This window comes from Schistocerca cancellata, chromosome 7, assembly GCF_023864275.1.
Source record: "Schistocerca cancellata isolate TAMUIC-IGC-003103 chromosome 7, iqSchCanc2.1, whole genome shotgun sequence".
Taxonomy (NCBI): Eukaryota; Metazoa; Arthropoda; class Insecta; order Orthoptera; family Acrididae; genus Schistocerca; species Schistocerca cancellata.
The window spans coordinates 304,881,857-304,908,878 of NC_064632.1; the positions used below are offsets into that span (position 1 = coordinate 304,881,857).

The following is a 27,022-nucleotide window of genomic DNA, read 5'->3' on the forward strand; positions in this document are numbered from 1 at the left end:
AAAGAGGAGCCAAGAGATGGCAGGGAGAGGGGTTGAAATGGATATGGAGAGGAACAAAGAGAGAGAAGAGAGAGAGAGAGAGAGAGAGAGAGAGAGAGAGAGAGAGAGAGAGAATAGAATACCCACTTGTGAGTTAGTGGAGGGAGAGTGGTAGTAAAAAGACATTAAATGATCTGAATGGGGAAGTAGTGGTGTTGACAATGACAGAAGAAAAAAGAGAAAGGGAAAAGTTCAGATGAGGTAGTGGGAAATTGGTTAGTGAAGCCTTACACCAGGGGGATTGTGTGAACACAGGATATGCTGGAGAGACATTTCTAGCTGTGTGGTTCAGAAAGTTTGTGCTGGCAGAGAGTATCCAAATAGTGTACATAGTAAAGCATCTGTTAAAGTCATTTCCCTTCCAGCACAAGTTTCTCTCAACTATGCAGGTGGGAATGATCTCTCCAACATATCTTGCATTCTCACAATCCTCCTGGCCTAAACCTCCACTAACCTGTTTCCCACTGGGTCACTATGGCATTTAATTTTCTCTTCTGTCATCTCTATATATCTATCTCCTCCTCCCCCCTTTCCACTCCTCCTTTCTCCCTTCATTAATTCCCTCTCCATCTCTGCCTTCTTCTCATTTAACCCTCCCCCACCCTCTCCCTCTCTCTACTGCTCTTACCTACTCTATCCTGTCAGAACACCTTTAATTTTATTTTGCAGCCACTGAGTCATCTGTATTTCCCATTCCTGAGTCAAACTATCCCAATACCTCCCTGTTGCCTCATATCTTTCCCTAGAATCTCCCAGTATCCATCAGCCCAGGGAAGTGCTCTTTTGCGCGCGCGCGCGCGTGTGTGTGTGTGTGTGTGTGTGTGTGTGTGTGTGTGTGTGTGCTTTCCAGAAGAACACCCAAAGAGCTTGAAAGCTAATGAAAACTGTTTTCTGTTACATGTTTCTATGTGCCACACATCAGTTGACTACAAGTGAGTGGTAGCCATTGCCTTATTTTATGTGAGTGTGACAGTTTTAAGAGATCTGAAATGAAATGATCATATAGAATCTGTTGTAGGTAAAGTAGGTGGCAGACTTTGGTTTATCCATATAACACTAGAAGAATGCCATCAGTCTACAAAGAAGATTGCTTACAAAACACTCATGTGACCCATCCTAGAATTTTACTGTAGTGCATGAAACTCATATGAACCCTTTATAAAGAAGGGTAGCATGAATGCTTACAGGTTTTCTTTCCCCATAGTAGAGTGTCATACAGATGCTAAAGAAATTTATCTGGCACACAATTGAAAATAGACTCATACTATTGAGAGAGAGCCTATTAACAATGTTCCAACAACCAGATTTAAGTGATGAATCTAGGAATACACAATAACCCCTATGTATCATCCCTTTAGGGATTTCAGAGACAATATTAGACTAATTGCAGTGTACACAAAGGCATTTAAATATTCTTCCCATGTTCCACATATGAATGGAACAGTAAATAATCTAATAAGTAGTTCATTGGGGAGTACCCTCTACCATGCACTTCAATGTGGTTTGCAGCATATGGACGTAGATGTGTATTTCATCAGCTAATGATGTGCTGGGGTGTTCAAAATGGTTCAAATGGCTCTGAGCACTATGGGACTTAACAGCTGTGGTCATCAGTCCCCTAGAACTTAGAACTACTTAAACCTAACTAACCTAAGGACATCACACACATCCATGCCTGAGGCAGGATTCGAACCTGCGACCGTAGCAGTTGCGCGGTTCCGGACTGCGCGCCTAGAACCGCGAGACCACCGCGGCCGGCCGCTGGGGTGTCCAGGGCACTCATCATCCTCAACATCTTCACAGCCTTCTTTAAAATGCTTACACCATTTATAAACCCTTGATTTACACATAGTAGACTCACCAAAAGCAATATTCAACATTTCTAAAATTGTGCTGCACTTTATCTTTTTGACATGTGGCAATCCTCAATGGCTAACACTATACTCATACTTTTCAGATATGTTTAATAACATAATAATGAAATAATCACACGAATCACGTTAATACAAGATGTAAAGTTACAAAATTCCTGTTACGTTTTGAACACACATTGTGCACTTAGTCTGACATGCAAAATAAAATCAGTAGCAGAGCAGTACAGAGGAAAGAACACTATTTCTTTTCTGGGTACTTGTTTTTCTGCTAATATACATCCCAATAAAGTAATCCAGAATTACCAGTAAGACTAGATTGGCACTTGTTATAATTGATTTTAGCATAGTTTAAAGAATCTGTCTGCTGCAGCTGCTTATGGTGATTGATATATGTGATGTGATCAAAAAGTAATGGTAATTTTTTTTAATTTTGTAGCCTGGTTTACAATTTTTTAATTTTATTTATTTATTTAGGTATTTCTACTTTGTTGGTACACATGTTCCGGATGTATCTTTGCATTTTCAGCTGTTTTGAAATATTTAGTTTGTTGTCCTCAGTCAAAAAATTTGTGTGTGTTTCCTAGTGCTCAGGGAATTTTTACTTTAGAAAAAGATGGATCAAAGAATTTGTACTTAATTTTGCTTGAAAAATGGAATAAATTGCAACATTACATTCAAAATGTTGACTGTAGCTTGGGTGAATCTACTATGAATAGCGAAAGAGTTTACAAGCGGTATAAACTTTTCAAAGAGGGTCAAGAGGACATAGAAGACAACAACTACCCTGAATGCCATAGCACATCAATTACTGTTGACAATGTGGAAGAAATAAAGAAAATTGTTTTGGAAAACTGTTTAATCACCATCAGAAATGTTTTTGTCGATGTTGGCATGTCCTCTGGCTCATGCCAAGCAATTTCTTTTGGAAGTTTTGGGCATGAAATGTGTAGCAGAAAAGTTCATTCCAAAACTGTTGAATTCTGACCAAAAATGATGTTGCGTAGAAGTCAATCAGAAATTGCTGAAAGAAACTGACAATGATTAACAGGTGACAAAATATGGGTATATGAGTATGACGTCAAAACCAAGACCTGATCATCCCATAGGAACCCACCTGAAGAGCCAAAACAGAAAATTTCAACAACTTTAAACACATATGAAGGTTGTTTTCACTGTTTTCTTGGAATACAATGGGATAATGCATCACAAGTTCCTGCGTTAAGGTCATACGGTCAGTAAGGAATACAACCTGGAAGTTATGTGACATTTGCATGAAGCAATCCAAAGAAAATGACCAGAACTGTCACAAAATCACTCGTGGAAATTACATCATGATAATACTTCTGCTCACACCTCAATGCTTATTCATGGTTTTATGGTTTTCTGGCAAAAAAAGAAAGAAAAAACACTATTTTATTGCCTCAGCAACTGTATTTGCTGGACATGGCCCCTGCAGTTTCTTTCTGTTCCCAAGGCTGAAGAGAACAATGAAAGAACATCATTTCTCCACCACCGATGAGACAAAAACAGAATTGTTGAAGGAGCTGAACACTGTAACAAAAAGTGAGTTCTAGAATTACTTCCAAGATTGCAGAAAGGACTGGCGCAAGTGTATTATATCTGAGGGGGCTTATGATGAAGGAGACAAAGTTGATGTTAATGATGATGAATAAAGAAAGATTCTTAAAAAAAAAACTGTCATTATTTTTTTGATCACATTTCATATACTTAGACTCATTTGCCCTAGCTCCCCAACTTACACACAATATGTGACTAAATGGTTTTTAAGTATTCATAAGACGTAAATTTTGACAATCTCATACAAATCATTTGTAAATATTGGAGTCATACTTCAAACTAAGGAAGGATTATGGTTCTAGAGTGATGGAGAAATGTATTTCTCAAAATAAATTTTTATGGTATTAGTATTATTAAAAAGTGTTAGTGCAATTAAAATTTATGTGAGTGTACGTGACAGGTCAAAACTGAGAGCTGGATCAGAATGTGAAAGCAGCTCCTGTCTTTTATGGGAAGTGTTCTGGCGATTGCATCATCTGACCTCATGTCCCAGATTGGCTATGAGGTTCAGCTTGTCACACACATCTTTCCTTTAGCACCAGACTTTCAATTTCTTGCATATATTCATCGCAGTAAATACTCTGATTAGAGTAAAATAAAATATTGTCAGCAAAATTTTATGTGGTAAATTACTAAAGAAACATTAACCCCTTTTCTCTGCAGCATCCAGAGTTACATCATTCACTTTATTCCATTTAGTTTTTATATTTTCCCTAAGTATACGATGTTGGTGGTTCTCTAGAGAAGAAAAATGTCTCGGCATTATCTCTGCTTTCCTACATTTGCACCACACATCATTACTCTGAAAACCACTGTGAAATGCAAGGCTCAGGGTTGTCATGACCTGCTTCAACATCAGGAGCAAATAGCAATCTCTAAAGTAAAAACTTTGCCTTGTCAGCAGAACTGGATTAAGATGGCAGTTTTGGTTGCATGAAATACAATATTTATATCAGCAGACCTTCATACCATCATCAAATATTGTAAATTCTGAGGTGACATTATGCACTGTGCACAAGGATAACAGTTTTTATTGTGCATCTTCTTTAGACGATATTGAGTTTTTAAATTGGTCTGTGACAAATCAGGTGTAACCATCATCCATTCTTTCTTACTAAGTTCCAACACACAGTTTGAACAGACTTTTTGGTGTTCCTGAATGCACAAGTATCTTTGGAAATGTAAATATTTGCACCTGATAACTCCACTTCAAATGTTGCAATAAAGAATCATGTATTGGTTCCCTGTCTGTGATTCATTTAAACCCAGGAGCTCTTGTTTCTAGCAGTAAATGTAAGTTTGGAGTGTAGTCTTCATAGTCCACACACATTCCTTTAATGCTTTGAGAAATAAACTAGCTGTGTTTTCATTGGCATTCAGTGCTTCACCTCTAAATTCTGTATTAAGCAAATTACACTGAAGCACCAAAGAAACTGGTACAGGTACGCATATTCAAATACAGAGATATGTAAACAGGCAGAATACGGCACTGTGGCCGGCAACACCTATAGAAGACTACAAGTGTCTCATGTAGACGTTAGATTGGTTACTGCTGCTACAATGACAGGTTATCAAGATCTGAATGAGTCTGAACATTATGTTATAGTCAGCGCACGAACAATGGGACACATCATGTCTGAGGTAGCGACGGAGTGGGGCCTTTCCCATATGACCATTTCATAAGTTTACTGTGAATATCAGGACTCTGGTGAAACATTAAATCTCTGACATTGCTGTGGCTGGAAAAAGATCCTGCAAGAATGGGACCAATGATGACTAAAGAGAATTGTTGGACATCACAGAAGTGCAACCTGTCCACAAATTGCTGCAGATTTCAGTGCTGGGCCATCGAAGAGTTTCAGTGTGTGAACCATTCACTAAAATGTCATTGATATGGGCTTTTGGAGCTGAAGGTCCACTTGTATCCCCTCAATGACTGCATGACACAAAGCTTTACACCTCACCTGGGCCTGTCAACAATGATAGTGGACTGTTAATAACTGGAAACATCTTGCCTGGTCTGACACGTCTTGCTTCAAATTGTATCGAGTGGATGAATGTGTACGGGTATGGAGACAACCCTCATGAATCCATGGACCCTGCATGTCAGTAGGGGACTGTTCAAGCTGGTGGAGGCCCTGTAATGGTGTGGGCATGTGCAGTTGGAGTGACATGGGATCCCTAATATTTCTAGATACACTCTGATAGGTGACATGTACATAAGCATCCCGTCCACTGTGCATGCTAACGCATGTGGGCAATTCCAGCAGGACAATGTGACACCCTACACATTAGAATTGCTACAGACTGGCTCTAGGAACACTCTTCTGAATTTAAACACTACTACGGGCCACCAAACTCCCCAGACATGAACATTATTGAGCATATCTGGGACGCATTGCAATATGCTGTTCAGAAGAGATCTCCTCTCCCTCATACTCTTATGGGTTTATGCACAGCCCTGCAGGGTTCATGGTGTCACTTCCTTCCAGCAGTATTTCAGACATTAGTCAAGTCCATGCCACATTGTGTTGTGGCATTTCTACATGCTTGTGGGGGCCCTATACGATATTAGGCAGGTGTACCAGTTTCTGTCGCTCTTCAATGTATATTTCTACTTAAATCTATCAGACCACTCCTTACTTTCACTTAAGATCTATTTCCTTTTAAATATTTTAATACCCTTTCTTTACATGATCATACAGCAGTTTCTCTTGTTTAGTTCTAACAGGACAGAGTGTGTGAGATCATATACTGCTTTCCCCATAAGGAAACCTTTGCAGAAGCCACAATGAGCTGTTGTTAATAGGCTGCTGGCAGAAAGCATGTTCCACATTCCAGACCTAGACAGGTCAATTGGACCTGTTGTCAACTGCCAATGGCATCACTGGATACAATGTGGAGGGAATGTGGTAAGCAAACCATTCTTCTGGTCACCATGGTGTTTCTTGTACTCCTCAGTTGGCCTCATGAGACCAAGTGCAGCCCATACCAGTCCTCCCACCATGAACAACTCTCTGGCAGTACCAGGATTCAAACCCAGATCATCAGCATTGCATCAGCCATGCTGACAACTCAACTACAGAGTGGACTATTGTCAGAAAGGTAATTCAACATACTTTATACAGAATGTTGAGTTACCTTTCTGTATAAAGTACTTTCTCAAAAATTTTTGAGAATATGACAAAGAGATTGTCTCTAATTAGAGCATATTTGCTTATCTCAACTTTTATAAATAGACATTACTACTTCATACGTGAGACTTTCAGAAAAGATAACTAGAGTTATGGAGAGCTTATGAAGGTAACTCAAAAGGAGGGAGGGTGGGGAGGTGGCCAAGGGTGGCAAGTCAGGACAAGATTTTAATACTTTGGTTGAAATGCCACAAAAACCAGAAGAGCTATTGCTTTCAGTGGGTTAATGATTGGTGGCAGTTTAGCTCTCACTGCTGAAGATTGATAACCTGTGAGGCAATGTGGGCTTTGGGGTAGTGGAGAAGAAAGCACTCAAATACAGCTCAAAGCATATACGTGTTTGTTTTGAAAAAGAAACCGAAATTTTGCTGTATCCACTTCATTGCTTATTGTACAATATTTTAAGTACAGCCCCCTTCAAAACAGTACTCTCTACTGGCAATATGTTATTCCTGTCATTTCTTCCAGTTCTGGAACACATTTTGTGGGATGGCGTGTACATTTCTCGTCACATTGTCCTGTATCTCCTCTATGGTTTGGAAACAACATCCTTTGAAGGGGTTTTCAGTTTGGGAAATAGCAAAGTCTGCTGGGGCTAGGTCCAGAGAATATCATGGATGGGGTATAACGGAAATGCAGTGTTTTCCTAGATAGCTGCAGACAAGGAGCGACATGTGAGCTGGCGGATTGTCATGATGCAACATCCAACTTTGGTTTTCCCACAATTCAGGCCTCTTCCTGAACACAGCATCCCTCATGCACACTAGGATTCCCTGGTAGACTTCTTTGTGTACCATCTGACCATGTGGCACAAATTAATGATGGATAATGCCTTTGCAGTCAAAAAACACAACCAACATCACTTTGATTTTTGACCAACTCACGCGTGCTTTTTTTGGACGAGGGAACGATTCGCCCACCCACTGTGATGACTGCATCTTGATTTCAGCATCATAGCTGTACACCCACATCTTATCATCTATTATGATGTTCTTAAGAAAGTTTTCCCTCCCTCCCATGAACCATGGATCTTGCCGTTGGTGTGAAGGCTTGCATCCCTCAGCAATATAGACAGCCATGCTGTACGTGCAACCACAACAGAGAGGTATCTGTTGAGTGGCTAGACAAACATGTGGTTCCTAAAGAGGGGCAGCAGCCTTTTCAGTAGTTGCAGGGGCAACAGTCTGGATGACTGACTGATCTGGCCTTGTAATATTAATCAAAATGGCCTTGCTGTGCTGGTACTGCAAATGGCTGGAAGCAAGGGGAAAGACAGCCGTAGTATTTCCCAAGGGCCTGCAGCTTCACTGATGTTTAAATGATGATGGCATCCTCTTGGGTAAAATATTATGGAAGTAAAATAGTTCCCCATTCGGACCTCCAGTTGGGCACTACTCAGAAGGACATCGTTATCAGGAGAAAAAAAAAACTGGCATTCTGCGGATCAGAGTGTGGAATGTCAGATCCCTTTATCGGGCAGGTAGGTTAGAAAATTTAAAAAGGGAAATGAATAGGCTAAAGTTAGATATAGTGGGAATTAGTGAAGTTTGGCGGCAGGAGGAACAAGACTTCTGGTCAGGTGACTACAGTGTTATAAATACAAAATCAAATAGGGGTAATACAGGAGCAGGTTTAATAATGAGTAAAAGAATAGAAGCACAGGTAAGCTACTATGTACAGCATAGTGAATGCATTATTGTAGGTGAATATGGAATGGGGGTAAGGAATGAAAGAGGAAACCGCCTGGTAGAATTTTGCACAGAGCATAACTTAATGATAGCTAACACTTGGTTTAAGAATCATGAAAGAAGACTGTACACGTGGAAGTGGCCTGGAGGCACTGGAAGGTTTCAGATAGATCATGTAATGGTAAGACAGAGATTTAGGAACCAAGTTTTAAATTGTAAGACATTTCCAGGGGCATACGTGGACTCTGACCACAATTTACTGGTTATTAACTGTAGACTAAAACTGAAGAAACTGCAAAAAGATGGATTTAAGGAGATGGGACCTGGATGAACTGAAGGAACCAGAGGTTTTAGAGAGTTTCATAGAGAGCATTAGCAAACAATTGACAAAAATGGGGGAAAGAAATACATTAGGGGAAGAATGTGTAGCTTTGAGAGATGAAATAGTGAAGACAGCAGAGGATCAAGTAGGTAAAAAGGCAAGATCTAGTAGAAATCCTTGGGTAACAGAAGAGATATTGAATTTAGCTGGTGAAAGGAGAAAATATAAAAATGCTGTAAATGAAGCAGGCAAAAAGGAATACAAATGTCTCAAAAATGAGATCAACAGGAAGTGCAAAATGGCTTAGCAGGGATGGCTAGAGGATAAATGTAAGGATGTAGAGGCATATGTCACTAGGGGTGAGATAGATATTGCCTACAGGAAAATTAAAGAGACCTTTGGAGAAAAGAGAACCACTTGTATCAATATTGAGATCTCAGATGGAAAACCAGTACTAAGCAAAGAAGGGAAAGCAGAAATATGGGAGGAGTTTATAGAGGGTCCACACAATGGTGATGTATTTGTGGGCAACATTATGGAGGTGGAAGAGAATGTAGATGAAAATGAAATGGGAGATATGATACTGCATGAAGAGTTTGACAGAGCACTGAAGGATCTAAGTTGAAACAAGGCCCTGGGGGCAGACAACATTCCATTAAAACTACTGACAGCCTTCGGAGAGCCAGCTATGACAAAACTCTACCATCTGGTGAGCAAGATTTATGAGACAGACGAAATACCCTCAGACTTCAAGAATAATATAATAATTCCAATCCTAATGAAAGCAGGTGTTGACAGGTGTGAAAATTATCAAACTATCAGTTTAATAAGTCATGGCTGCAAAATACTAACACGAATTTTTACAGACAAATGGAAAAAATGGTAGAAGCCAACCTTGGGGAAGATCAGTTTGGATTCCGTAGAAATGTTGGAACACATGAGGCAATATGACTTATCTTACAAGACAGATTAACGAAAGGCAAACCCACATTTCTGGCATTTGTAGGCTTAGAGACAGATTTTGACAGTGTTGACTGGAATTCTCTCTTTCAAATTCTGAAGGTGACAGAGGTCAAATAAAAGGGGGGGGGGGGGGACTATTTAAAATTGGTACAGAAACCAGATGACAGTCATAAGCGTCAAGGGGCATGAAAAGGAAGCAGTGATTGGGAAGGAAGTGAGACAGGGTTGTAGACTATCCCCCAATGTTATTCAATCTGTATATTGAGCAAGCAGTAAAGGAAACAAAAGAAAAATTTGGAGTAGGAATTAAAATCCATGGAGAAGAAATAAAAACTTTGAGGTTTGCCAATGACACTGTAATTCTGTCAGAGACAACAAAGGACCTGGAAGAGCAGTTGAATGGAATGGACAGTATCTTCAGAGGAGGATATAAGATGACCATCAACAAAGCAAAATTAGGATAAAGGAATGTAGTTGAATTACATCAGGTGATGCTGGGGGAATTAGATTAGGAAATGAGACACTTAAAGCAGTAGATGAATTTTTCTATTTGTGGGGCAAAGTAACAGATGATAGTCGAAGTAGAGGGGATAAAATTGTAGACTGGCAATGGCAAGGAAAGTGTTTCTGAAGAAAAGAAGTTTGTTAATATCGAGTATAGATTTAAGTATCAGGAAGTCTTTTCTGAAAGTATTTGTATGGAGTGTAACCATGTATGGTAGTGAAACAGGGATGATAAATAGTTTGGACAAGATGAGAATAGAGGCTTTCAAAATGTGGCGCTACAGAAGAACGGTGAAGATTAGATGGGTAGATCATGTAAATAATAAGGAGGTACAGTATAGAATTGGGTAGATGAGGAATTTGTGACACAACTTGACTAGAAGAAGTGATTGGTTGGTAGGATATGTTCTAAGGCATCAAGCGATCGCCAATTTTGTATTGGAAGGCAGCGTGGAGAGTAAAAATCATAGAGGGAGACCAAGGCATTAATACACCAAGCAGATTCAGAGGGAGGTAGGTTGCAGTAGATTCTTGGAGATGAAGATGCTTGCACAGGATAGAGCAGCATGGAGAGCTGCATCAAACCCATCTCAACCCATCTCTGGACTAAAGACCACAGTAACAACAAGGAAGTTTTCACTGTCATTAACAGCGAAAAGTAGTTCCTCTCACATTTCAGCACAGGTCTGTTTCTCATTTTCAGTCAACAAATGCATTAAAATTTTGCACTGACGTGATGCATCTCAAGTTTTTCGTTCAAAATTTGATGGCATGATCCTATACTCATACTCACCTCTTCAGCAACTTCCCGAACAATTAGACGACAATTTTCATGGGTCACAGCATGAATGCTATACACATGGCCATCATCTGTTGATGTGGAAGGATGTCCAGACTTGGAATCATCACAGACTGACATTCTGCCTTGTTGAAAACGTTTAAACCACTCATCATACTGCATGCAACTCATACAGTCCTCCCTGTATGCTTGGATAAGCATTTGAAATGTTTCTGTGAAAGTTTTGCCAAGTTCTTAGTAAAATTTCACGCATGCATGTTGTCCATCAAGCTCCTTCATTGCAATAACCCTACAAACAGGCTGTACATGTGCTTACTTCAGTGGCTGTGGCTCGCTTGCTAATTGTCTGAGCAGCAGCAGACAAATGGCAGTCTGTTGTCGAAACCTGCCACTAGCTGCACTCTGCAGCTGCAGTGCTCCATCTCTGCTGGTTGGTGCACTATTTCAAAAGTTTGGTTTATTTATGCACACAGCTGATATTTACTGATTTTTTTTTTATTTCAGTGATGTAATGTGTCACATGGACAGCTATTTATGAGCCACAGGCAGCATGTTGTTGAAATGAAACCATGGTGAACAGTCTGTGCAACCAATAACTTGTTCAAGTTCTCCAAGAATCAACAATAATGAGGATAGATAGCAGCTCACTGTAAAGATGATTGCCGGGCTGCAGACAGGCATGTAGTAAAGACAGTCATACTCTCACAACTAAAGTTTCAGCCATAACTGTTGTCAGAAAATGAAAGCACACGTACATTCACACAATCACATAGACACAACTCATGCACTCATGACCGCCATCTCTGGCTACTGCATCTACAGTCTCTGAGAATCAGACCCAAACAAACCACTCCTCATGTTTCCCTGGCTCTTGTTTGGCAGCTGCTAGGCTAGTGGCAAGAAGTGGTGGCAGCACTGACTGCAAGCTGAGGGGAGTGGTAGGAAGGGGAGGAGCAGTAGTAATGAGGGACTAGAGAAGCGGCACATGTACTCAGCCACACCCCCCAGTCAGTGAAGATGCATGACACCTCAATAAACAAACCATTTCATCTGCTGAGACAAAAATGATATTTTTCCAGTTTCTTTTTTTCAAATTTCCCTGATGTTTCTCTGATTTCTCTGGCGTGTTTGAAATTCCCCGATATTCCCTGATTTATCTGATTTCCAGAACCAGTGGCAACCCTGATGATATAAACACTGATCACATTTTTCTCTAAAATTTTGGTCCAGTGGACAAATGAAATAATAGATTAAATTTGGAAGGGTATTGTATTACTTAAATACAACTTTCACTATGGTTTAATGGCTGTATTTCAGAGTAAGAAGAAAAATGAATATGATTGGGTCCTCACAAAACTCTAACTTAAAGTCCAAAGAAATTATTGATCTATGCAAGTACAGTAAATAACAACAATATAAGGAAAAGGTACATTGATACTTAATGTCAAAATGACACATTAAGTTGCAGACAGGCACAGCAAAAAGACCACATTAGCTATTGACCAAAGTTCTGTCAGAAAAGGTAACACAAATATATTCATTCACACATGAAAGGACACCCCAAGCACACATGCCTGCCCTTTCTGGCAGCATGGACAGGAATACATTCTGGTCTGAGCTGCCAGAGATGGCAGTGTGCACGAGGTATGCTTGCTTGTGTGAATGAATGTGTGTGTGTGTGTGTGTGTGTGTGTGTGTGTGTGTGTAAAAGTCTTTGTCCAAAAGCTAATGTTGTGCCTCCGTGCAGCTTAACATATCTTAATGACACATAGCAGTCTATCTTTTCCTTGTATTATTGATATTCCAATCTGGAGTTTCCATTGTTTAGTACAGTAAATAAGGTACTTATGTTTTAAAACAGTAAAAAAATGTAACATCAATAGTGTTCAGCATTGTTTGTCCAACATTTTGCATCTTAATGTCCTACATTTTATCAAACCATTCTGGTAACCCTAATTGGTAAGATGACACTCCTGACAAATAGGTTCAGAATGTTGGTAGGCATATTTATACATCTGAAACATAATGTCTATTCAAATTTCGTGCCAGTTACATAAGAGTAGCACTATTAGCACCACCATTTGGATGCAATGGTCGTGTGCATTATTTACCTTTGAAACTGAACATGGTGAGCTGATGTCCATCAAGAATGCCTGTAGGGGACAAAAACACCATTACCAACATTTCACTGAGTCTGAACAAGGTCATGTAATAGGGCTATGAGAAGCTAGATGTTTCATCTGCAATATTGCAGAAAGACTTAGCAGGAATGTAGCCACTGTACATGATTACTGGCAGGGGTGGTAATGAGAATGTATGGTTGCAAGAAGACTGGAATCCAGATGGTCATGTGACATTGCCAAGGAAGATAACTACTGTGTTCGATGTATGGCTCTGCTGCATCATATTGTATGGGCAGCAGCACTCTGAGCAACAGTTGGCACACTGTGTCACAATGAACTGTTGCAAATTGGTTACTTCAAGGTAAGCTCTGAGCCACACACTCTGTAGCATGCATTCCGCTGACCCAACACTACCGCCATTTGCGAATTCAGTCATGTCAAGTGAGAGAACATTGGATTGCAGGGTGGAGGTCTCGTGTGTTTCCTAGACACCATTGGCCTACAGTTGCAGCTATGGTCTGGGGTGTGATTTTGTATTACAGCAGGAGCACTCTTATCTGAAAATCTGTACACCAATCTACTGATTGCCTTCTTTGGAGGTGTTTTCCAGCAGGATAACACTCACCCACTTACCGCTGTTGTAAACCACCATGCTCTACAGTGTGCCAACATGTCGCTTGGTCTGCTCGATCACCAGATCTGTCTTCAGTTGAGGCACATATGGGACATCATCAGACAAAAATTTCAGTATCATCCACAACCAGCATTAACCATCCCTGTATTGACCAACCAAGTACAACAGGCATCAAACCCCATCTCACAAACTGACGCCAAACACCAGTACAATGCAATGCCTATACATTTGCATGCTTACATTCAACATTCTGGTGGTTACACTAGTTATTAATGTACCAGCATTTCACATTTGCTGTGGCTTATCTCATGCTTACATTAACCTGTGATGTTGCAATGTTAATCATGTAAATATGTTACCTAGACAACTGTATTCCTGCAATTTCATTTGTCTACATTAATTATTTTCTGGTGTTGTGTTCTTTTCCATCAGTGTACTGTTGTTGATATCATCTTATAACCTGTTTTGAAGATATTATTCATTCAATTGAACTGCTCTTCCATCTCTGCAGAATTACATCATCATAAGCAAATGTCAAAATTTTTATTTCTTCTCCCTGAATTTTAATTTCCCTTCCAATTTTGTCCTCAGTTTCCTTTACAGCTTGCTCTTCGTACAGACAGATTAACATCAGGGACAGGCTGCAACCCTGTCTAACTCTCTTCTCACCTACTGCCTTTCTTTCTTGTCCTTCAACTCATAACTGCAGTCTGGCTTCTAAGTCATCAATAATGTTTTGTTCTCTGTCTTTTATTCCTGCTACCTTCAAAATTTCAAAGGATGTAGTCTAGTCAACAGTGAAAAATGCTTTGTCTGAATTTACAAATGCTATAAATGTAGGTTTGCCTCTCTTCAGCATAACTTCCAAGTCACAGGGTAGTATTCTTACAATGTTCCTCCATTTCTTCAGAGTCCAACTGATCTTCCCCCGAGACTCTCCATTTTCCTGTAAATAATTTGTGTCAGTATTTTATAACTATGATTTATGCAACTGATAGTTCAATAACAGTCATAACAGACACCATCTGTCTTCTTTGTAATTGGGATTATTACATTCTCCTTCAAGTATGAGGGTATTTTGCCAGTCTCATGTATCTTGTACATCTGTTGGAACAGTTTTGTCATGGCTGGTTCTCTCAGAGAGGCCTATATTTGAACGTAATTGACATGTATTGAGATAACAGCTAGGTAGAATTTTACCTACATGGCCATTTAGGAATGACAAGTTTTTCGTAAAAAGAAACACTCATTGGCTTATTAGAAGTCTACAGAAAATGCTTAACAATGACAGTAACATTTCCATTGCAGCAAAGAACTCAAAAACAATCCGCGTCTGTTAAGATCGAGATATTTAAATGTCAGTGAAGTTATTAAATAAAACTGTTCACAATGCAAAACTTTAAGTCTCCCTTATTTAATAACTTACACACACTCACATTTTTGCACAATTGTCTTCATCAGGCAGCAAATAACAGTTCTGTCAATAAATCTGCAAGCTGATTTTCTGTATCTACTCAAGAAATGGTAATTTCACCAGCTGTAACTAATTCTTGAACAGAGAGGTGTCTGAGACGGGTGAAATTGTGTGAGTCAAAGTGCAGCTTCATGGTCCACTCATAGGCAAGGTTTTGAATCCTCTAGCTGTCAAATTTCAGTTAAAAGTCTCTTCATCCTGACCATTTCTCATGTTGCTTCACTAGCCACTATACCTTCAGCTTCTGTAGTGGAGATTGCAACTGAAGTTTGTCATTGACTCATCCAACTGACAGGTGCACCAAAGTACAGAGAGAGGACACCTGAGGTAGATCATCCAGTCCCTAAATCACCTCCAAGATTGGCATCACTATAACATTCAAGGATGTCTTTGTCTTCACCACTTTTGTAAATATGTCTAGAGTCATATGTGCCTCTCAAATAGCAACAAATTCTTCTTAACCCTATTATATCATGCCCTGTTGGACTTTCAAGACATCTAGATACTACCCCAACAGCATATGCTATGTGTGGTCTTGTCTCAAACATAAGGTACATTGAGGATTGAATTGCTTGTCTATAAGGATATTTAGTATTGGTAGGGTTCTCTTCCATGCGGTTGTCTTGATAATTGGAGTTATTACAGCTCTACAATCACTCATGCCAAAGCACTATAAAACCTTCTTGGTATAATGAGTCTGACTGACTTGAATGGATCTATCTCCTTTTCTATCAGTTTCCAAGCCTAGGAAATATAAAGCTAGATTTTATTTTATTTTGAATTCTCTTTCAGGATCTTCAATAAATTCTTCACTGTCATTGTTCATCGCAATCAATCCATCGTCAACAAAGAGTACAAAGAAAATCTTGTTCGAACATCTTTGTCTTATAAAGAGGCAAGGATAAGCTTCACTTCTCTTAAATCCTAATTCCATCACATAATCAGTGAATCTCTCATGCCAGCAGAGGGGTGCCTGTTTCAGGCCATATAAGCTTTTCATTAATTGACATACTTTCATAGAACCATCATTAAACTTCAGATTGTGGCAGAAATATCTTTTCCTTCAGTCACCATAAAGAAAACCATAGTTGCATGTACTTGTGCAATATTCATCATCCCTTTGGCTGCAATGCTGAATGATGTTTGAGTAGTCCACATCTTTGACACAAGGCTGAAACTTTTTTCATAATCTAACCCCTTTCTTTTGAGAAAATCCTTTGATAACTGTCTTGCTTTGAACCTGTCAACCGATCCATCAGCATTCATCTTCAGTTTATAGATCCACCCTCACGGCCAATAATGCCATATGATTTTTTTTAAAATAGATCCACTTACAGGCAATTGCCCTCTTTCCAGGAAGTAAATCTTCTAAAATGGAAATTCCATTTTCTTGATGTGTTGCCATTTCTTGATCCATTACTGCTTTCTAGTCATCTCATTGACTCAAATTTATACCATCACAATGAGGTTTGTTTCCTCACAGGTCATTAACTGTATAACAGTCTTGAAGTCTTTTTGGACATTTTAGTCTTAAACATTCACTCATTTGTGGCCTAATTCTTCCATCATCAGATTGTTCTAATCTCTCTTCAGTTTCGTCCTGTAAATCATCATAATTATCAAACTCATATTGTTCTAATTTCTCTTCTGATGACTCTTGAGACTTCTGATGAAGAAGACAGGAACTAACAGACTTTCCTTTCAGATATTTTTCTCTTCAAAAATAACATCTCATGACCTCGTTAACTGATGATTTGATTCGTACCAGATCTGATAACTATCATCATTGTCACAGCCAATCAGAATCCCTTTTATTGCTTTTTGATCAATTTTCATTTGTAATTGTTTTGGAATGTGAACGTAACATTTAGACTCTATTATATGTAGGTACTTCATGCCAGGCATCTTTCAATACCATATTTCATATGGAGACCAGGGCGTGAGTCGTGCTTGGGTAGCTCAGATGGTAGAGCACTTGAATGCAAAAGGTAAAGGTCCCGAGTTCGAGTCTCGGTCCGTCACACAGTTTTAATCTGCCAGGAAGTTTCATATCAGCGCACACTCCGCTGCAGAGTGGAAATCTCATTCTGGAAACATCCCCCAGGCTGTGGCTAAGCCATGTCTCCACAATATCCTTTCTTTCAGGAGTGCTAGTTCTGCTAGGTTTGCAGGAGAGTTTCTGTAAGGTTTGGAAGGTAGGAGACAAGGTATTGGCAGAAGTAAAGCTGTGAGGACAGGGTGTGACTCGTGCTTGGGTAGCTCAGATGGTTGAAAGGCAAAGGTCCCAAGTTCGAGTCTCGGTCCAGCACACAGTTTTAATCTGCCATGAAGTTTCATCCCTAAAATATTGGAAAGTCACATTTGATTCAGGATGTATGCTGTAGAATTTATCATTTCTGTCCAAAATGACTGAAGAATGTTTCCAGGAGCATATTCCATGGCCCTGGCTGTTTCAACAAGTGTACAATTATCCCTTTCACTGCATCTGTTTTGCTGTGGAATTAATGGCATAGTAAAACTTTGGATTAAGCCCTCTTTCTGCAAAATCTCCCTTGTCTGTTTATTGCTGAACTCTCCTCCATTATTGCTTAAGAGGTTTTTGATTGTATGCCTAGCTGTCTTTGTTTCTGTTATAAACTGTAGTAGTCTATTAGGAACTTCTGATTTTTCCTTGACAAAGTAAACTGCTTGAAATTTACTGTAATCATCTTTGAATAACACAAAGTAGAGATACCCAGAATGGGCTTTTCAAAAGGACAACAGACACCCACGTGAATCAACTCTCCCAGTTTAGAAGGTCTCTTATGGAAGACAAATGGAAGCAATGTGCTTTACCATAAATACAGCCTTCATAGCGCTCAAAGTCCAATCCCATGATTATGCCCAAGATTTTGGAGATTAATGTCTTGAGGTGTGACTTACTTTTATGTCCATATCTTTCATCTACACCTACATCTACACTCTGCAAACCACCATAGGGGGATGCCAGAGGGTACATCTCTTTGTACCAGTTACTTGGGTTTCTTTCTGTTCCATTCACATATGGAGGGCAGGAAGAATGATTGTCTGAATGCCTCTGTGTGTACAATAATAATTCTAATCTTACTGTCACAATACCTATGTGAGCACTACATACAGGGTTGTAGTATATTCCTAGAGTAATCATTTAAAGAATGTTCTTCATCCTTTGTTAACCCTCTGGCAGGTGAGCATTTTTTTATTGCACGAGCAACTGTGCGGCACATTTTGTGTGCCACTTTCACTGTTCAGTTCTATAGTTATTTTCATATGCTCCCACTCTTCTATTGATATTAATTAGTTTATTGCTTTTAAGAGAGATATAGTATCACTCAAAATGATATTAATAATACTGAAATAACAAATTTTACTGTGCAATTAATACAAATAATTTATTATGGGCACAGTGGAAAATTCAAAGAAATAATGTTACCTATCTAGCCAAGAAATGTCTGTACACTGTTTCTCACTTATAGAGAGAAAGAATGTTTCATTATTTAACATGGCTGTTGTTTACACTTTATTTAGAAATGCTAATATACATGCAAACACATAAAGGACAGTTCTAAAAATTCTATATTTTGCTGCCAGTGTTGAAAATTAATACATTCATAGTGAATGCCAATGGAAACCATATTATAACAGCTTACAGACAGATCATGTTCACTACTTAGTAATTTAAGAGATGTCAAGATTCAAATCACTAGTCAACTGTGTCTGCAGGTGTAACTTGACACTTGTATGCTTCCTGCAAACAAAACTATTATGAGAATCTCCCTTCATTGTTGTGTTAATATTCTTGGCCCTTCCACAAATAACAAAGTGTCCCCATTTCTTAGCCAAATGCTTCTTAACTTGCTCAGATGCTATCCAGTACCTTTGAAGGAACAGCGATATGTCCTTGGGAAGGCTCAGAATTTTCTCTCTTTCTATTTAGATGTGGTTTCATAAGGTCATAAGCCAGGTTCTTCACAAATACATTTCTCATAACCTTCTGATTTTGTCCATTTGAGTAAAAAAGGACCTGGGCGTTGATACCAGCAATGTCCATTAGGGCAAAAATGATTACCAAAGGCCACCTTCTCATTATATGAGCCACGGAATATGTGCCACACATCTGGTCAACTGTATCAATGCCACCCTTAGTGCCATTGTAATCTAACACAATCTCTGGTTTTCAAGAATATTCATTGATAGTTGAAAACAACAAAACTGCCTTGTTCTTCGTTGGTACATACGAAACCAACATAAAATCATTTTTATATCCAAAGAGAGATGAACCAGGTAATTGATTTTTCTTAGGCAGGAATTCCAAGGGAATTTCTTCTTTATTCTTTATGAGTGTCCCATTACATGTAAGCCTTTTACCTAATAGTGACATAGCCAAGTGGCAACTTGTATGCCAATCGCCCATAGTTACATTCCTGTTGGATCCCTCTATATGACTCACAAGTCTGTGAACTATTTCCAACACTTAATTTTATACTTCAGGCTGCTTCCCACAACATTCCTCAAGGTTTCTTGTAAAAAATGTTTTCACACCACAAATTGCACATATCTTAATGCCATATTTGGTATGCTTGTTGGGGATATATTGCACAAGTCCACAACAACCGCAAAAGGCTTGATGTTTCTCATTAATAGTTACAAACTCACTGATGCTGTACATACTTTTGCTATTAGTTACAAACTCATCTAGAATCAAATGTACTATGGGCAACTTATCAGTTCTTCTCCTCTCTTCTCTTGTGGTTTTATCATCGAAATGAATACAATGAGCAAGAATAGAAACTGCTTGTAGTTCACCAAAACGTTTCCTATTTCAATTCCTGATCCGTCGGTATTCCACAGTTCCATTACATTCATGTGGTTAGTCTTGTATACTCTGAAGAGAGAAGTTAACCCAAGGAGTGCTAGTATTTCACTTCTCATCATTTCTTTTTTTGTCTCTTTCTCTCTGACAATCAGAAAATTCTGGATAATTGTTTGTATATTTCCCAATAGTATCAATCATTTTCATGTTAACTATCTTGAGGAATCCAGAAACATTGGTTGTTACATGCCTGGAGATAGCTTTGGGTCCAGGAAAAATTTTTACCGTATTTTTCCTTCTTGCTTTGTTTGTGGCAGAGTTAGTACCTTTCCTCTATTTAGAAGTTTTGTCTCTTCCCACAAACAAATACCCAATAGAACCTGGCTGACAATTATTGTCTTCAAGTTCATCTGACTCATACTCTTGTACACTTTCAGTGTCATGGTCACTACAAGTAATTACCTCCATTTCCTCATCAGTATCATCATCTGATATAGTGGCTACATCTTTTGTGAAATCTGAATCTTCATTCAAGAGCCATTTGAGTTCCTCATTAGTTAAATGCTTTCTTGCCCTAAAATAAAAATTTGTATTGAACACAGGCGAGAGGAACATTGTAAGTAAAATAACCACTATGTTCAAAGATGTAAAAAAATACTTACACGGCCAGTCGCATGATGCACTGAGTGCACCAGAAGCACCAGCATTACACTAAATTCTCCGTTTAACAAATTCTTTAGCATTGACAATTGCTGCACTGCGCATAACGGTTGTCAGAACAGTAATGAAGAAATATGTCAATTATCAAAGGTCTCCATTGTTGCCAAAATGATAACCACACCAATTATATAAATTTGGCACACACTGTGTGCTGACATGCCTGCACAAAGGTTAATAGACTTTCTTAGGATAATTTACGTCTGTCTTCAAGAGTCTACAAGTTCAGTTCTTTTAGTATCTCTGTGACACTCTGCCATGGATTAAACAAACATGTCACCATTCGTGCTGCTCTTCTCTGCATAGATTCAATATCCCCTGTCAGTTCTACTTGATACGAGTCCCACACACGTGAGCAATATTCTGGAATTGGTCACATGACTGATTTGTAAGCAATCTCCTTTGTGGACTGATTGCACTTCCTCAGTATTCTACCAATAAAGTGAAGTCTACACCTGCTTTGCCCACAACTGAACCTATGTGATCATTTCATTTCATATCCCAACAATGCATTACACCCAGGAATTTGTACAAGTTGGTTGATTCCAACAAAGACTCATTAATGTTACAGTCATAAGATACCACTTTTTTTCTGTTTGTGAAGCAGGAAACTTATACTTCTGAATATTTAGAGAAAGTTGCCAATCTCTGCACCTTGCTGATATCTTATGAAGATGTAACTGAATATTTATGCAACTTATTTCAGGTAGCACTTCATTACAGACAACTGCATCATCTGTAAAAGCCTGGTTTTACTATTAATTTGTCTCCAAGGTCATTAATATAAAATATGAACAGCAAGGCCCCAACACACTTCTCTGGGGCACACCTGAAGTTCCTTCTACATCTCATGATGATTCTCCATCCAAAACAACATGCTGTGTCCCTGCTACCAAAAATTCCTCAGTCCCGTCACAAATTTCACTTAATACCCATATGATCATAATTTTAACAGTAAGTGTAGATGTGGTATTGAGTCAAATGCTTTTCAGAAATCAAGTCATACTGCATCTACCTGGTTGCCTTGATCCAAAGCTTTCAGTATGTCATGCGGGAAAAGTGCGAGTTGGGTTTCACACGATCCATGTTTCCAAATCCATGCTAGTTGGCACTGAGAAGGTCATTCTCTTCAAGATACCTCATTGTATTTGAGCTGAGAATATGTTTTAAGATTCTACAGCAAATCAATGTCAAGAATATTGGCCAGTACTTTTTCTGAATCACTTCCACTCCCATTTTTGTAGACAGACCATGCGACCATTATGAACTGTTGTAAATGGTACATATCTATCCAGTGCATGGTCAGAATTTAATTTGACCCAGAGTTCCTCTACATGCTCCTGCCCTGTGCTGAAAATTTCAAGTTCCTCCCTGAGATATGATACTACTGATTTTTAATCTAGTTTACTGAATATATATCTTTCTGTTTGGTTTATCTGTCCTTTGTACATTAGTAATCATTGTTGCAACAACCACATCATGATCACTGATAACAGTTTCGATGTAGACAGCCTCAGATCTATTTGTTGCCATTAGATGCAATATATTTCCATTATAAGTGGAGTTCTTAACTATCTGTTATAGGTAGTTTTCAGAGAAGGCATTTAGTAAAGTTTCACAGGCTGTTTTATCATGCCCACCACTAACAAAACTTTAATTTTCCCAGTTACTTGTTGGATGATTAAATTCTCCACCAACGATTACAGTATGATTGGGGGAATTATGTAATAGTGAACTGAGGTTTTCTCTAAAGTATTTGGTCACCTCACAAGATGAGTCTGATGGATGATAGAAGGATCGAATTATCATTTTATGCCCACCCCTCACACTGAGTCTTGTCCAAACAATCTCACATGCAGCTTCAATGTCTACCTCAGTGGATGTGAGTTTCTTGTCTACTGTGAGGAATACACCACCTCCATTTTCAATTTGCCTATCCTTTCGATAAACACTTAAATTTTCCCCAAAAATCTCACTGCTATCTACTCCAGGTTTCAACCAGATTTCTGTACCTAGTATCATTTGAGCTTCATTGCTTTTCATGAGATCTTCAAACTCTGGCACTTTGCTGCAAATGCTTTGGCAGTTTACCATGAGGATTTTAATACTCTCACCTGTGGGAGGCATTTCTTACGATCTTACACTGGTACTTCTGGGTTTCCTACAGCGATCATCATCTGGATCGGATGGAGAGTTACCTAATCTAAAACACCCGTGTGTGCACCCCACACACAGTCAGCTACCTGAGTAGCAGCATTTGATATGTAGGGCCTCCCTGACCTATTTAGGGGAACCTTACAGTTTTCAACCCTATGGTGCAAGTCCAGGAAGTTGCAGCCTAGCTTGTCACAGCACCTTCGAAGATTCTGGTTCAGTCCTTCCACTTGCCTCAGAGCCAAAGGGACATGATCTGTTCTGGGGACAATACTGCAAACTATGAGCTTTGTTGAAACTCTGCACACAAGGCTGATCTTCTCAACCTTCTCTGCCAGTCACTGAAATTACCCAAGAATGACCTCCGAGTCCAGACAACAGGCATCACTTGTTCCAATATTCACCACAATCTGCTGTTGGTTGCACCCTGTTCCCTCATGGTATACAGTAGTAATTTTTCTCCAGTGATTTCATTTACTTCAGTAGAAATGCTTCTCGCCATTAATTTAAACAGTCCTCCATTACCTGTTTGGTTATTTTGGAATGACAAGTTTTCATAGAAAAGAAAACCACATTGGTTTATTAAAAGACTACAGAATAATGCTCAAAAATGATGATAATATTTCCATCGCAGCAAAGAACTCAAAAACAATCCATGTTTGGTAAGACAGAGGTATTTAAATGTCAGTGAATTTATTATATAAAACTGTTCGAAAAACAAAACTTTTAACATAATTGATGTGTATTACCTGCATCAGAGATGCACTGTCAACAATGCTCTCTCTCTCTCCTTGTTGTGCAGAATGAGTGTGTTGTCCTCTTGCAGTCCCATGTACAGCTGACCCCTCCTGACTTTCCTCATAAAAATAATCTGGAGGCACAGGCCCAGTTCCATAACTTTGTGAGCCTTCAGCAGACATCCTAGACTGTCCTACAGGAGGTACTTCATCTGGAGTGTGCACCATGTTTGGATCTGAAATGGAAAAATTAATTTACATTAGAACATTTATTTTCATTTTGTATTTCAGTTCTATTTTTAACTTGTCAGAACAATGTTGATAACCAATATCTGTTTTGTGAATACACATTTATCAGTCAATATACAGAAAGCTGATGCATACATGTAACAAAAACATTTCAGAAACTCCTGGAAATTACTCTCAACAGGATTAAAGATGACAAACATATAATAACTGACACAGTTAGTATGCTTAGTTAATACTGATACCCATATTAATGTGTATGTGCAGAAATAGTTAGAAAAAGTGGCCATTACTCAAAGATTAATATAGCAACAATAACAACAATACTAATTATATACTTGAAAACAACAAAGAAGAAGAAATATTAACTGAAAATAAGAAGGCCAGGCAGGTTGCATACTATGAATTACTACTCAGCCTTACGGAAAGGTAATATTAGTATATATTGTAACTATAAATAAATCACAATTGGAAGCATTCCATTGGTGTTGACAGAATTTAAAAGAATCATATTTCTGTCATGGACATAGTCTGTATGCTTGTTATTTAATAGTTTTTGTACCTGAAAGCAAAACACCAAATATACTTGAAATATCAAGTTTGATATAATACATATGAAATGTTTAATTGCATTTTTTCTGATTCAAGAAAGAACTGCAAAAGAAGACCAATCAAAGTGGATTCTTTTCAGTTAGAAATACAGTAAACAAAGATAACAAGAAATAAGAAAGGAGAAAATCAGGCATTGCAAGAGGGGGGGAAAAAAAAGAAAAGAGAGAGAGAGAAGAGTCAACAGCACAAATATTATCACAGGATGGACTAAAGCAATTTTAGAAGTGTTGGAAAAATAGTCCCTACTTACAGAGTTCTAATGTACTCTTATAGTTAGAAAGAAATTCTGCTTTCAAACCATTGGCAAGATCTTGAAGAAGAAAACAATGACTCAATATCCTCCTGCATGGACCCAAATTTCTGTCACTATACCATGGTTGTCATTAAGTAAGATGCATGTTGGAGGAAGTAACAGATTTCTTGGCTCTTACTGGAATAATGGGTTCTTAGTACTTCGAAGTAAGATTCTTTGTGACGTTGTAGCATGTCTCACTGGAATATGTAGAGTGTATGAATATGTCAACTGTAGTGTTAGCTGCAAGAGGCAGAAGACGTGCTTTGTTGGTGCTTCATATTTTAGCAGTTTTTATCAAGATAAACTTATGCTGTATTGGTCTTCTTTTGCAAGCCAGTGTAAATGTGTGCACAGATTCAACTAAGTGAAAACTCTGTGCAATATGCAGATTTATTTATTTATAACAGCCAGATTTAGGAATTTTCCTTTGTTTGAGATCATGTGCTGATTTAAAGTTCTAGATTTGCACAGTTTACTGTTCGCATCACTTCTGCATAATCTTTCATTGATTGTATCGGTACCCACTTGTATTGTGATATACTGTGAAATTCAAACATTCATGAGTGCCGTGATACACTAGTACTGTTATCACCAATTCACATCTGTATTTTGTATAGTATTGTTCACCCTATATGTGTGTACATATATACTATGTATTTTTTGACGAAATCCATGCAATGTTCATTGTCTCTGGATGAATAAACTACTACTACTACTACTACTACTACTACTACTACTACATTGTAGCTCTAAACCAAATGTTCCTCTTTTAAAAAAATTCAGAACAGTAGGCCTATATCTGTTCAAAACAATAGTTCTCTTATTTCATTGCACAATTCTGTGAGAAATAGGATAGTTTGACAATTTTTGGATGCTTACAAAACTATATCTTTGTAAGTTACCAGTAAGAGTGTTTTTGTTTTGGGTACGTAATTTATTTTGTTGCAAATCAGCGTTTGCAAATTATAGTTCAGCTAAAGAATAGATCACCCATGAATTCCATCATATATCAACACAAATAAATGTACATTTTTGAGAATTTTTGGAATCTACCATTGTTCTTTGCATAATCTACAAGAAATTTGTAGCAAATGGACATTTGTGATTTGGTTACCGTAGCAGATTTTCTAACAAACGTATTGTGTGACATCTGGTTTTCCCTTAAAGAGGAGTAGCCCTATATATCATCTACATTTATCATAAAATAACTTTGTTTTCAAGTTTTCTAACAATTATAATTAACATCAAAAACTTTTTGAAAACTACTTTTTTTTTGCCTTAATAGAAGTCTCATTTTTGTGTATCTGCTTCATTTCTTATAGGGAATTAGCAATTTTTTAGCTCAACATTTAGAAAATAATGAGTGGGCTTAATTTAAAGACACTTGTTCACTGTCTTGTAATACATTGCACCAGCCAGAACACCAGCCCCACTGTGAATGCTGTTCTCAAGCAAGGGATGAGTTGGTTGATGTCTGTCAGCAGTTGGAAATCATCCTGACTACAGTCAAACAATTGGCAGCTGCCACGAATCAGTGTTGTGTACCTGTTACACTTATAATGGAGATAGGTTGGTTGGTTGGTTTAAAAGAGGGAGGAAGGGACCGAACTACGAGGTTATCAGTCCCTTGTTCCTAATAAAACAATGCCACAAGTGTGAGAATAAAATAGGCAAGACATATAACACAAAACAGAAAGAAAGGAAAGACCACAAGAACAAAGGAAAGGCAACAAACACTAAAAGGAACAAAAAAGGACAAGAGAACAACACCCTGCAACACATTAAAACCTTCAACCTAAAAGCATTAGGGTGAAGGACAATGAGGGACAAAGGATAGGAGCTAACGCTCAGATCAAATGATAAAACCCACCCTCATGGATGAAACATAAAATTAAATCAGCCAAAGAGGCATTGTCTGCTAAAATCAATGATAACGAGTCCAGCAACTGAAGATGAAGTTGAAAGGCAGCCAAATAAGGACATAGCAGAAGAATATGGGCCACTGTCAACTGGGTGCCGCACCAACACTGAGGTGGGTCTTCACGGTGGAGGAGGTAGCCGTGGGTCGCCCACGAACGGCCAATGCGGAGCCTGCAGAGAACCACAGAATCCCTGTGAGATGCCCTCATCGAGGACTTCCACACATTCGTGGTCCCCTTAATGGCTCACAGTTTGTTGTGCGTACTGAGATTTTGCTATTCTGTCTCTCAAAGCTGAAAAACTGTGCTGCGTAATAAC

At 38.6% G+C, this 27,022-nt stretch overlaps 1 protein-coding gene across 2 annotated transcripts in view; it reads right to left on the reverse strand.

Moving 5' to 3' along the window:
- The window catches only part of LOC126092430 (YLP motif-containing protein 1), a 639,037-nt gene that overhangs the window by 49,741 nt on the left and 562,274 nt on the right, over positions 1–27,022 (reverse strand). For both annotated transcript variants that reach the window (XM_049908029.1, XM_049908028.1), the window contains exon 9: positions 23,644–23,867. In XM_049908029.1, coding sequence (XP_049763986.1) covers positions 23,644–23,867 — 224 coding nt within the window. The remainder of the gene's footprint in view (positions 1–23,643; positions 23,868–27,022) is intronic.